General features: G+C 44.9%; 1 protein-coding gene across 1 annotated transcript in view; it reads right to left on the minus strand.

The window, feature by feature from the left end:
• Window positions 1–14,488, minus strand: part of LOC130123851 (collagen alpha-1(XXIII) chain) — a 209,204-nt gene that overhangs the window by 43,053 nt on the left and 151,663 nt on the right. Inside the window, exons 10-11 of the mRNA XM_056293162.1 lie at window positions 10,260–10,334; window positions 9,107–9,223 (exon numbers count right to left, since the gene is read on the minus strand). Of these exons, the coding sequence (XP_056149137.1) occupies window positions 9,107–9,223; window positions 10,260–10,334 (192 nt within the window). The remainder of the gene's footprint in view (window positions 1–9,106; window positions 9,224–10,259; window positions 10,335–14,488) is intronic.

Genomic DNA, 14,488 nt, shown 5'->3' on the forward strand with positions numbered 1-14,488 from the left:
TGGACCTGTTGTAGTTGTAGTCACGTCCGGTGTTACAGTTTCTCTTGTAGGAGAAGCGACAGGTGTTGGCATCACTGTGATGTCTGCTGGTTCACTAGCAGACGCCGTGAAGTCCTGTTCCTGACCTGTTCTGTTCAGTTCTGGAAGTCTGTCCTCTCTACTCTTTAGCAGATGTCGCCCGTTTCTGCGAAAGGTGCCGCCTTCAGGTGTTTGGATCACAAAAGACCTTGGCTGAACATGGCGATGTTGCACAACAGTTGGCTGCCATGTATTGCCCACTCTGAATCTCACAGTCTCACCCTCCTGTAGTGCAGGCAGGTCTCTCACGCCTCGATCAAAGTAGTGTTTGTGTTTGAACTGTCTTTTCCTCATTTGTCCATGCGCTTCCTCGTACAGCTGAGGCTTCAACAGCTGCGTAGTTGCTGGTAGTTTTGTCTTCAGTCGCCGACCCATTAACAGTTGGATAGGAGACAGTCTCACTCCATCCAAAGGTGCATTTCTGTACTCAGGAGAGCAAGATATAGGTCTTCTCGGCTCTCTCGTGCTTTCTTGAGCAGGTTTTTTATGGTCTGGATCGCTCGTTTACTTTGACCGTTAGATTGTGGGAATCCTGGGCTTGATGTAGTGTGTTTAAACTCCCACTCTGCTGCGAACTGTTTCAATTCCTCACTCGCAAACTGCGGTCCATTGTCCGACATAACCTCATCTGGGATTCCATGCCTTGCAAACATGGATTTCAGAGCTACAATTACATGTTTGCTTGTTGTCTGGGGCAGCTTGGCAATTTCCGGATACTTCGAGCAGTAATCTACACAGAGTAGATAAGCACCTTGATCAAAATGGAAAAGATCCACACCCAGTTTTGCCCATGATCGATCTGGAATGCCATGGCACAGCAGTGGTTCTTTCACATTGCTCTTTTTGAAAGTGTTACAGACGCTACACTTCATCACAATGTCCTCAATTTGTTTGGACATCCCGGGCCAAAATAATACATCTCTTGCCCCCTCTTTGCATTTGACAATCCCTAGATGGGCTTCATGGATTTTTTGAAGCATTTCTGCTTAGTTTTTCAGGGACAACGAGTCTGGAGTTTTTGAAAACAAGTCCTTCTGAGCAGCTGAGTTCTTCTCTGAACGTCCAGTATTTATTTATTTCAGCCGGAACTTGGCCAACCCGACTGAACCACTTTCATCACGAGCTGCAGTTCACCATCCTCTGCTGTTGCCGTTTTGAACTGACTCAGTTTTTCTTCTGAGATTGGAAAGTGTGCTGATAGAAGATTGACTTCTATTTCCTCTTCAAGTAGTTGTTCAGACTGTTCTTGCAGGTAAGCGCTGCTGATTGTATCCACAATGTGCAACTCTTTTCCTGGTTTGTCAGTTAGACACAAGTCAAAAGACTGCAGTGCCAAAAGCACCTCTGTAGTCTGGGAGGAGCTTTGTGTAGTCCTTTTTTGAACACTGCCTCAAGTGGTTTATGGTCAGACTCCACCTGTACCCTTTTTCCACACAGACACTGTCTGAATTTTTCACACCCATACACTATGGCTAACAGTTTTTTTTCTATCTGCCCATATCTCTTCTGTGTGTCGGTAAGACACCTCGAGCCATAAGCAAGGGGTTGTCCATGCTGCATTATCACAGCTTCCAATCTTTCAGAGCTTGCATCCACTGATAATGTAACATCCTTGTTCACATCATACTACTTGAGAACTGGGGCATTGCTTGCCAGTTTCTTCAGCTGCTCGAAGCTGTATTGCTGCTGTGCGTCCCAATGCCACTCAACATCCCCCTCCAAGACCTTTCTGAGTGGAGCGCTTACATCAGAAAGGTTCGGGATGAACTTTGAGAGGTACTGCAACATACCTAGGAACCTCAGCAGTGCAGCTTTGTCCTATTGCTGTGGCATATCCACTACTGCTCTGACTTTTTCCTGGTCTGGCTTCACGCCTTCAGCACTCAGAATGTTACCAGCATATTGTATCTCTTGTCATTCCAATCTTACACTTGTTTTTGTTGAGCTTGAGATTTATGCTCCTTATTCTGTCCAGAAGCTGTCTCAGCCTTTTGCCATGTTGTTCCTTGTCAGCACCCCACACTAGGATGTCGTCAATGACGTTCACAACACCTTCTAGGTCCTCCAGTCTCTGCACTATGCATTTTTGGAAAACCTCTGGCGCTGACGAGAGACAAAAAGGAAGCCATTTGAGTCGGTACCGACCGAATGGTGCGTTGAAGGTACACAACTTAGAACTATCCTCGTCTAGTTGTATTTGCCAAAGTCCATGGTTTGCGTCTAATACAGAAAAGACTTTTGCATCTGGCATCTCGGCCACAACCTCCTCTACTGTCCTCAGGGGATAGTGTTCCCTCTTTATGGCTTTGTTGAGGTCTTGGGGGTCTATGCAGAGCCTTAGTTTTTTATTTGGCTTGCTGACAGTAACCATGCTGTTAACCCAGTCAGTGGGTTCTGTTTGTTTTTCAACCACACCGAGGTTCTCCATTCTATCTAGTTCACTTTTGATTTTGTCCTTCAGTGCTAAAGGGACTTTTTTGGGCGGGTGGATAACTAGAGTTACTAATGGTTCTATCTGAATGTGATGCTGTCCAGGCACACACTCCAACCCTGTGAACACATCATTGTAATCCTTTAGGATGTCTGTTTCCACCCATCTGAGCGCAGGAATCACCACCTAGGATAGCTGGGAAGTTGGGTTTTATTATCTAGAGCTCCAACTCATGCACTTCAGTTTTGTACTCACATTTTAGCTTTGCCTTGCCCAATGGCACCACTTTGTGGCGGGAATATGCAACGAACTTGATGCTGGACTCAATTAGTTGTGCATCCTTTTCAGCCACTTGTCGATAGGTTGTGAGAGGCAAAACATTGCAATCTGCACCGGTATTCAACCTTGAATGTGAGCTTTTGGCCATTTACTTTGAGTACTTCAGTCCATTTTTTCTGTTTTGTTTTTATGTTAATTTCTTGTCTTTTCTAATTTTTTTGTCTTTTCTTTCCACTTTTCTTTGACTCGAGCTCCAAGAAACATTTCACTCTTGTTCTTCAATTTCATTTACATGTCTCTCCGTTTTTCGATAGCCTTCTGTCGGTTTCTTTGCTTTGCACATGCGACTATAGTGTTTTTTTCTTTTGCACACTTTGCATGTTTGACCATAGGCAGGACATTTGCAAGCCTCATGTTTGTATCCACATTTACTGCAGTCATGTTTATTATCACTGACACTGCCCTCTTTAGGCTTTTTTGTTAGCTTCATTTTACTTAGCTTGCTAACTGCCACTTCAGTTTCTTCATGCAAAGCTCTCAGGTGGCTTTGTGTAGTTTCGTTAGCTCTGCAGATATCAACAGCTTTTGCCAATGACAAGTCGGGCTCTGAGCAGTCTAGCTCTCACCTGATAATTTTTTACTCCACACAATACGCGGCCCCTTATCAGCGAGTCTGTGAGCTGCCCAAACTCGCAGTCCTTTGCTTTATATAACGTGCATGTTATATTCCTCCTTGGTTCACAGTACTGCCGAAACTTCTCTTTTATTGCGTCTAAGCCGCGGTCTACATCATCTTCAAAGTCCATGGTATTAAATACCTTGATCGCTTCCTCTCCAGCCACATGAAGAAAAGTAGCGCACTTCACCTTTCCTGACTTTTCGGAGATGCCGCTAGCAGCGAGGTACAGCTAGAACCTCTGAATCCACGAACGCCAATTTTCCGCCAGGTTCCCTTCCAGGCACAAGCTGTTCGGTGGCTTTAGTTGCTCCATACTTTACTTCTGACACCATGTCATATATGTATTGTTAATTAGATTAACAATGAGATGACACAATAACTCAGACGGATAGCACGTTGATTCAGCTTGACCGTCTTTTCACTGAATGCCTTCTCTATGGTGTTACATGTCATTCAACAAGTACGTTACAGCAACAACGCCACCACAGGCTAAGCCTTTTTATTACACATCACAGCTTAAGACTGACCTTAACATTGCCAGATCGTACTGTAACGATAGCTAACGTTAACGCTTGCTAACAATGGAAATTCAAAAAGAGTTTAAAACCCTAACCCTAACCAACAACCAATCACGTCTACTTCCGTGCCTACACACCATTGGAGCTAGCATCAACCATCCTGAACGCGGTTCTCTCATTCTCATAGCCTAGAGGCATGATGGAATGAACTCCCCACTGACGTCTGCACAGCGGAGTCGCTGCCCATCTCTAGGCGCAGGTTGAAAACTCACCTCTTTAAGAACTACTACCCGGTTACTTGTTCTTAGCACTTACTATATTCACTCATCTAAAAAAAAAAAATCCTTTCTTGCACTTTAGCACTGTTTTTGCTATTAGATGCTTGTTTAGATGCACTTATGACCTCTGATGACTAGTAGTTCTCCTGATTTCCTACGTTAAATGCACGTACTGTAAGTCGCTTTTAATAAAAGCGTTAGCTAAATGACTAATGTAATGATGGGAGTAACACTACTGCGCATATTCAGTGGGCCCCATGTAATACGCCAAAAGGTTGCATTGCTGTCACATTGCCTCTGGTACAATGAGGTATTTATTTTAAACATTTTTAAAAAGATTCTACTGGGGGTTTTTTTGTTTGTTTTTACATCGTTCTGTCATTTTTCCTGTTGAAGGTAGGGCTGTCACAATTATTTATTAAATAATCCCATGATCGCAATTATTTGACCTGACCGCGATCATTTTGCACAATCGTTAGAATCGTTTCCATTCATTTGAATAAAAAAAGCTGGATGAAACTGAGAGAAATGTCATATTGCCACATCGTTTTTCACTGTTCGTTGTCTTACTGGCACTCTTTTAATGACGTGATCTTGTTGCGCCCCTTCTGCGGTGGTTTAATGGCACATTTGACCTGGCTGCCATCATTTTGCATAATTGATAGAATCTTTTCCATTCATTTGTATAAAAACAGCTGGATGAAACTAACGGAAGTGTCACATTTCCATCAGTATTTTCACGTCGTTTTCCACTGTTTGTTATTTGACTGGCGTGCTTTTAAAGACATCATCTTGTTGCACCCCTGGCACATGAGTGGTGAATTAGCGCCAACAAACTGTTTATCTTGAGACACTTATTCTATAATATTCAACGACTGCATTTCGACGAGCATCTGTTGACATTAACATCGTGGACATAGTTGCAAAGCCAAACACCACAGCACCGCTGTGGGCAAATTTTGCTTTTAAGTCTGCGGGTGTGGGTATGTGTCCTGGTCACTGCACTAGCACCTCCTCTGGTCGGTCGGGGCGCCTTTTCGGGGGGGAGGGGAAACTGGGGGGGAATAGCGTGATCCTCCCATGCTCACTGTCAGGTGAAAAGAAGTGGCTGGCGACTCCACATGTATCAGAGGAAGCATGTAGTAGCTGCAGCCCTCCCTGGATTAGCAAAGGGGGTGGAGTAGTGACCGGGACGGCTCAGAAAATAGGGTAATTGGCCAAGTACAATTGGGGAGAAAAGGGGGGGGGAAAGGCCCCCCCAAAAAAGTCAAATCGTTAATCGTGATATTTGTATGACAATTAATCGTCAATTAAAATTTCATGATTTTGACAGCCCTAGTTGAAGGGCTGCATAGCTGCGCATAGAGGTGAAAAAAATTAGACCAGCCATGTAAAAATTAGATTAGCAGCGCGAATGCCCACACTGGTGTGCGCAGCTTCCATGGTCAGTGTAGCAGCTTCAGTTAAGTCTTGATGCTCTCTGCAATTAGGTGGAAAAAAAATATGTGCACAGGCACCGGCAATTGGCCAGAATGAGTTGGAAAATATCGGCATATCAGATATCAGCAAAAATCCAATATTGTGCATCCCTATATACAAGTAAACTTGACCTGACTTCACTATATGTAAAAACATATCTATCTTAACTGGTGACTTTGACTCCTAATAAATCCGGGATTAGACTACATGATATTTTTTTGTGAAAAATGTCCCCCCCAATTGTACCTGGCCAATTACCCCATTCTTCTGGGCCGTCCCGAGCCCGAGCCCTCTGCCGATCTGGGGAGGGCTGCAGGCTACCACATGCATCCTCCGATAGATGTGGAGTCACCAGCCGCTTTTTTTCACCTGACAGTGAGGAGTTTCACCAGGGGGACATAGCATGTGGGAGGATCACGCTATTCCCCCCAGTTTCCCCTCCCCCAAATAGGCGCCCCGATCAACCAGAGGAGGTGCAGCAACCAGGACACATACCGACATCCAGCTTCCCACCCACAGACATGGCCAGTTGTGTCTGTAGGGATGCCTGACCAAGCCGGAGGTAACAAGGGGATTTGAACCGGCGATCCCCGTGTTGGTACGCAACGGAATAGGCTGCTACACTACCCAGACATCCCTGACAACATGATATTTTTGTCTTTCACAATGGTCCCCGTGCCAGATTAGGCAACCATAGTGTCATAAATTCATGGCACTTGGCACTACAGTCTTGTTCGGGAGACTGGCAACACTACAAGTATGACCCCGACCAATCATCGTATACTTACTTTCATGATCTTGCAAGTTCATAGGTCGTTGGGGAGGAGATTCAAGAACTTTTCAATCATGGCTACAGAAATGCTATGTGATGCTGGTGGTTTTGTGTTCCGAAACAAAAAAAGAAAAGAAAGAAAAAATGATTGTGGATGCTGTTGCGGCTAGTGCTACTGGGGAATGATAACCTAGCATAGCTTAACCAGCTACTCACCAGATTGCTGAAGGGCCTCCACTATTTCTCGCCAACATTTAGCCTATCTTTTTTGACTCTATCATGATACTGCCTTGAGGAACCATTGACAAGGTAGGGGTATTGTTGCCACTGATCAATGAGCCTTTTCTTGGTTTTGCCGTTCCACCTGACAGCAGCATCGGTTTCTCTTTGCCATGTTTACATATGTGCATCAGAGAGCACTCTGTCATCCTATTGATCAACGTCAAGGAACACATCGTAGATGTCAGACTAAACAAGAAAATAAAAAAAATTCTGACATGCTAGACTTTTCGTCGGGGTGTCCCAGATGCCACATTACACGGGGTAAAGACATGTGTTCGTCATTCCCAATGTTCATAATTGGGCCTGACTCTGGAATTTTGTTGGCAGCGACAAAAATCGTGTCAAAATCAGGCTGAAATCACAGCATAAGTCTTTAACTCTTACCATTTCAAACATCCATCCATTATCCAAGCGGCTTATCCCAATCACGGGGATGCTGGAGCCTATCCCAGCAGTCATTGGGCAGCAGCCAGTCCATCACAGGGCCAACACAGTCACACCTAGGGAAAATTTAGTACAGCCAATTCACCTGACCTACATGTCTTTGGACTGTGGGAGGAAACCGGAGCACCCGGAGGAAACCCACACAGACATGGGGAGAACATGCAAACTCCACACAGAGGACGACCGGGGATGACCCAAGGTTGGACAACCCGGGGGTTCGAACCCAGGACCTTCTTGCTGTGAGGCGACCGCACTAACCACTGTGCCACCTTGCTGCCCAGGTTAGACTACCTCGGGGCTTGAACCCAGGACCTTCTTGCTGATGCTTGCATTTCAAGCATAAAAAAAAAAATCTGCCAATAGGGTGAGATAATTTCACTTATTTTTACATTTTAAATCAAATGGTTTCATGCACTTTAACTCTACTGTGGTACTAGTGAAATACACTAAATATATTTGTACATGCCTTCCTGTTCATGTCTGAACTACATAGTGGTATTATATTTCTGGGTGTACTAGAGCCGGTCCATTGGACACCAACAAAGTTTGAACCAAATCTTAAATGGCATTTGTCAAAAGAAAAAACAAAAACCTATTTGACCAGGTCTTCTGCACAATTCCTCATCTCTCCTTGTGGAAACTATCATAGCCTTTTGAGTCATTCCTACACCTCCACTGTTTTCTGTGTCCTGTTCTCCCACTCTTTCACCAATAGGAGGGACTTTTAGGGCACCCATTTAGGCAGGCCTGCTCCTCTGCTTTTCTCACATTCAAACATCTGCCCACAACATGGGGTGGCCCCTAGCACCACACTGCTTTGTTTTGTTGTTTTGGGCTCAGAAACCCCCTTTAATCAGCCCAGACAGTACATTTGAAATCGACTAGGTTTAAGGACGGGCCCTCCTCGTTGACACAGTCTGCTTTTCGTCTTTCTTTAGAGTTGTCCCTAGTCTTCTCCATTGCAGTTCTGAAAAAACCCCATCATCCTTCTCTCCGAGGCCAACATTTCATTTGAAAGTCATTCCAGCTGAGGGTAACACAGCATTCATTCCTTCACTTGAATAAACATAGATTACCTTCCCTCTCACCCCTTTCTCTCTCTCTCTCCTCTTCTCTCCTCTAACCACAGTTTTAGGCTGTCACTGCCGATGAACCAGCCTCTGGAAAGGAGAAAGCTAATCTGGAGAAGCAGAGGCTGCCCGAGGCGAGGAGCAGAACTATTGTTTGGTGAGGCCGGCACATTGCCCATGAACCCGCCACAGTGCCATATCTGTTACAGGGGCGCTCTGTGACAAAGTCTGGGTAAGAGGGTGGGAGAATGGGGGCGAGATGGAGCACTTTGTGGCCATTCCCTTTACTCAAAACAGATGAGGCCAGGAGCAAAGCTGCTATTCTGGGAGCTTTTAGGTAAGCCGCAGCTCACTAGCGAACCCAGCAGTGGGATGAGAATATCTGGGTTCACTGATATTTTATTCTGTGGATTCATTCCCCAGGAACCATGCATGTATATTCAGACATGGGGTGCAAGAGCGTGCACACGCACGCACGCACGCACGCACACACACACACACACACACACACACACACACACACACACACACACACACTCACTTTGAAATCTGTGACACCAATGTGGTTGACACAACTGGGTTAATACAAAAAAATTGATGACTGAGCCGTTTAGTATGCCTGCCGACTTTGTGGTGTAGCCCTCTTTAGAAGGGGAGGGAAGAGGGGGAGGAGGATGGGTGAGGAGTGAATGGACAAAAGATTAGGTTAGAGTGTGTGCTTGGAGGTCAATGCGGCAGTAGTGTGCTGAGATTTTACTTGGGAGCTTGACTCTCATTAAAGAGGTCAGGTTCTTACCGGTTCTCCAGCCGGGCCACGTGGCCCATCCTTGCCGGTGTTCCCCGGGGGTCCTCTGGGTCCTGGGGAACCAGGAAGGCCAGGGGGGCCTGGGGGTCCAGCCTGGCCTTGGTCGCCCTGATGGATGAAACAGAGGGACGAAGGAGTTGAAGACTTTGAGAGAAGCGAGAAAAACTAGATAAAATTAACACGTTGTTATCAGAAAACACATCTGTTGAGTTGTTTCTACCACGCTGGGGCACACTCAAGCTGACACATGCTCTTTTATGCACGAGGAACTGTTGACTGATTAAGGGAGCAATGATTTAATAAATGTTCAATTTCTCTTTGCGGTTTGTCAGAAAGAAAAGCCGAGTTGTCACCTCACATCAAAGGACTTTCGAAGTAGATTTAACAAAAGAAAGATGATGGTTCCTTCCTTCCTTTAATTTGTCGACTGCTACTTGTAATGATTTCCTCCATGTACACCCCTGGGGGAAAACGCTTAGCATCCTCAGTGTCTCTCTTATCACTGAGGGGGACTGTGCAAGCTCCCTTCCGGGGGACGAATACAGTGCATCTTATCTCATCTCATGTTGGACCAGTGTTGTCTTTGGTCACATTATGGCGCTTCTTCAATTCTTTTGCATCTGAGTGCACATATGGTGCGCTTTGGTTTTCTGTGTTGTGGTAAGTTGGTACAGCCAGACTTTCAGTGTAATTGATATTACCAAAGGCTTCGGATACCAGAGTAAGACCCTGTTGAGAATTTTTATGGATCTACAGGACCTAAATTTGGGATAAACCCTTACCAACAGAGATCTACTGTTCTCACGCTAACAAGAAACACACATTACCTAAGCCTCTCTGAAATGAGTGCAGTGTCCGACAAGATGTTTTGTTTTTTTTGTTTGCTCCTTTTCAAACTTGCAGAACTTCCAATGAAACAACGTAAACATCAACAGTTTAATACGATGAAATCCTGCAGCATACACGGAAAACGTGGGATGATCAGTTGAATGTGAGACTACTTGAAAACGGTGTTAGCTTGGAAAGGCGAAAAAAAAGGAAAGGGAAAACAGCAGAGGGAGAAACACAATTATGGATTTGTATGTGAATGAGTGAGATGGGTTAAAGTGTTTGAAAGAACACACATGCCTTAGTTGGGGTCTACCTTCAGAAAACGTCTCTGAAAGCTGCCGGACTGGTCGCCAGAGAGAAAGCCGTGGTCATAGCGAGGAAAGACCATCTGAGGTGGGGGAGGAGCAGCATGGGCAAAGGAGTTGAAAGCCACAAAGAGACAAATAGGGGAACAGACAGTACAAAAACCAAAGGACACAGAGGAGTGTTTGACAAATAAGGAAGAATAACAGCAGACAAAGGAGGAAGAGAGTTGTTAGTTGAGCAATCAGAAATGCCTTGTTTTGGTCGGGGAAGGATCTCAGACTCCAGTTCCATCTATCGAGAAAAAAGAGAGGGCTGTGGAGGATGAAGAGAAGGAAATAACACTACACCGCAGGTAAGAAGAGAGTTGAACGGCCTTAGTGGGTGAAGGGAAAAAGAGAATAATGAGACTGCCATAAAGACAGATCTACGATCAGTCATATATCACTCTTCTTCTGTTCTAGTTTGAATGAAGAGTGCCTTGATCCTAGATCTGCTCCTAATGCTGTAGGGATAGGGACAGGTCAGCAGCCGGACAGGTAAAGATGGCTGCTGTCGAGGCTTAGGTCATGGTGGGCCAGAGGAGACAAACCTTGACGGTGAGAATCTGATTACTGTGCAGACCTGCATATGTGCTGTGGGGGGGAGGACCCTGAGGGGAGGAAGGAGCAAAGTTAGCCATGAGGAGGATGTGACAAAATGAAAATTAAATGACCTGTTGGATTAAGAACCAAAACTGTTACTGTCAGGAAGGGAATAAAAAAAGAAAACAGCCTCATTTAGCAATATTCAAATACATTTGCGTACAAGCACGCGTTCACAAGGAGAAACATCCAGGGTGTGAATTAGATTTGTATTTTTGGTACTTGGAAATACAAGAACACTGCAAAATAAGAGTTTAGCAGGATTCACAAATATGGAAATTCATATATATGTCTATCTATGTGTATGCCTCTGTGTGCATGTGTCTCCTGTATAACATCAATCCACCTTTCCCTTCAGAAGAGGTTGTTTTCAGCCAACAGAAAGTAACTGTTATGATTGCCTCTCAAGCTGAAAAGAATAGTTAGCCTGCCGCCAGGATGCTCACAGCATAGCACTTCTCCTCTGGTTGAGTTCCCTCCAACAACATAAGGATGGGAAAGAGGGATAGAGCAAGGGGATGGAGGGCAGCTATAAGAAAGAAGGCAGAATGAACGATAAGCATGGCGGGGCAGAGAGAGCGAGAGAGAGAGAGAGAGAGAGAGAGAGAGAGAGAGAGGTGCTCAGTGTGTTCATGAGGTTTCTGTTAACAGGCTGTGGTGAGAGCTGGATAGCTGAGGTTTTCCAACACCGCGGACCCCTCCTCCCCCTCTTTGCCTGTATCCTTCTCTTTCCCCACTGTTGCATTCACTCATTCACACTGCTCCCACCATGAAGACCACATACATACATACATACATACATACGTATGTACATATATATATATATATATACACACACACACACACACACACACACACACACACACACTCCTTCAACTTCTCATAGCTGCCTGTGTAGGCTGTTTTACACTCATCTGATCAGATCTTGGGCTGATGCTATGCCAAACAGAAATCCAGCCCAAGAGCCCTGTCTCACCACGGCCTCATTGTCCGAATGAAGACAAAACTCCAATCATTGCTTGTCTTTTGACCGAACTACTAGCTGAACCTGAAAGGATAATTCTATTTGGGTCTTCTTTTCATAGTTTTTGCCATCGTGTATATCAGTTATGATATTTTACTCACTGGCTTGATATGGAGATTTTGGGCATGGGACCACTGCTAGATACAGCAGTGGCCTATGGGACATCCGAACACGAGTCTTAAACCCGTCAGCAAAAAAAAACAAAACCTAATGCTTTAGACCGTGTACATGATTTCCTATTATCAATGACTTCTCAATGGTACTAGCTAGGCAGTTAGTCAATGAACACTACTACCTATGGTAAGTAAAGGCTGGTTACTGACCAGGAAGCAGCTAAGCAATTCGATCGACTATTGATTATATCGGACAATTTGGGTTAGAACTCCCCCCCCCCCCCAATTGTACTTGGCCAATCACCCCACACTTCCAAGCCGCCCGGTCACTCCTCCACCCCCTCTGCCGTTCCGGGGAGGGCTGCAGACTACCACATGCCTCCTCCAATACATGTGGAGTCGCCAGCTGTTTCTTTTCACCTGACAGAGAGGAGTTTCCCCAGGGGGACGTAGCGCATGGGAAGCTCATGCTATTTCCCCCAGTCCCCCCCCCCCCGAACCGGCATCCCAACTGAACAAAGGAGGCACTAGTACAGCGACCAGGACACATACCCACATCTGGCTTCCCACCCGCAGACACGGCCAATTGTGTCTGTACGGACGCCCGATTAAGCCGGAGGTAACACGGGGATTCGAGCCGCCGATCCCCAGGATAATAATTTTTAACCAGACTTCATTTGCAAATATTTGGTTTAAATAATTGGGTCAAATTGGATTTGATGAAATGTGCCTGGAGCTCTAGTTAAGTTGTCCCATAAGACGCCATTGTAAAGACGTGTCCGTCGGTGGTCCTGCATCCCAAATCTCCAAAATAAAGCCAGTGAGTAAAATGCTATCATAACCAATATGCATAACAGCAAAAACTATGGAAATAAGAGTTGGTTTATGAAAAAAAAATATGGAATTATCCTTTAGCAAACTGCAAAGATGTCCTCTTCTCAGATTTAACAGTATGGCTGGAAAAAAAAATGCAACCATCAGCTTAATTTCCTTGTGCTTTGAGGAACACCCCCTCCCCTGAAACGTGAGATGCCACATGAACCCTCTTCACATGACGTTAGATGATAAAGTGGTGATTCTTTATTTTGTCTCAGGATCTGAGAGGATTTTAATGTCCCTGCCATCCTATGTGTGGAATTTGTCCCAGGAGCAGTCTGGGTCTGACACTAGCACTGAGGATGATGGATTGACAGGAAGTTCCAAGTAGACATAGATGCATGACCACTTCCTGTTTTCTCTTATCCTCTCCACAAGGTCAGAGGTGAAACAGGCGACTCGGCTGGCAGCGCGGCTGTGTAATGACTGAGCTTCCTGGACGGGGAACAACGGTAAGAAGCTGCAGTGCCTTCAGCCAGCCACCGAACACAATCTATTCAGCTACACTGACCAAAATCTGAGGCCGCAGAATGTTAGGTTATACAAAAAAACTTTTTTTTTTCCATTTCAAGCTTGGATACATAATTTTAATTTGTTAGAAATTCGATATCACATTATTTCTTAAAGACATCAAGAAGCCAAGAGTGCCTTTTCATTTGCTAACCTATCTTGACACATCCATCAACATGTACCGTTGAGCCAAACCTCATCTAGGTTGAGAGGCAGGAAGGTTTGTTTTGAACCAAGCCAGGGTTTCTAAGCGATTCTCTGAGGTTTTTCAGCTGCACACTTAACCAAGCACATCAAAGCCCAAGGTGCCGGATCCAAGGACAATATTTACCCTTTGGAAGAAATAGCTAATGCACAATGCCAAAAAGATTTACTTTTTGAAAAAAACTATTACCTCAAAATTGAACAGGATGGGCTGAGAACCCAAGCGGCGTATGCCTTGATAGAAATCAGGAATTCCTCTAATGTTTCTGAACCGCATCATAAGCACTGTTCTGCTGAACAGCCCTGTCAAATTTACACTTTTTTTTTCTCTGCAAGAACACTGTTTTCTGACTCACTTAGATGCATTCTTATTGCCACCGGTTTTGGGGTACAGCTCTATCAAAGATGGGTGATGGCACAGTCAATGATTAAATATCATCATTCCAAATATTTGCCAATTAAACCTGCCTGCACAGACGTCTTGACCTCAGGTTACCTCTTGAAGCAAAAAAATAAAAGAGACAGATTCGAAGCATGGTGGGGCATGGCTTCTTCAAAGAACCCCAAACGTTGACCGTAGAACACACAGGGGGCCCATTTTCAAACCGCACTGAATAAAGTGAGATATAATTACACAGATCTCACAGTGAGTGGAATGATATCACATGAAAAGACAACAATGACAACATAGACCAGATGCAGGACGAGGTTACCCCACTATGCTAAAAGGCTATAGTTTGGTTGAAATTTGATGGTAGCTTTGGCTTGGTTTGGACCATTGGGTTTTGATGGTGAGGTTCAAGTATTTCCATCAGACTTTAATACCAACATTTCTCATCTCGGTCTGGGGGGGTCCAATGGGACTCTA

This window comes from Lampris incognitus, chromosome 1 (genome assembly GCF_029633865.1).
Source record: "Lampris incognitus isolate fLamInc1 chromosome 1, fLamInc1.hap2, whole genome shotgun sequence".
Lineage (NCBI taxonomy): Eukaryota > Metazoa > Chordata > Actinopteri > Lampriformes > Lampridae > Lampris > Lampris incognitus.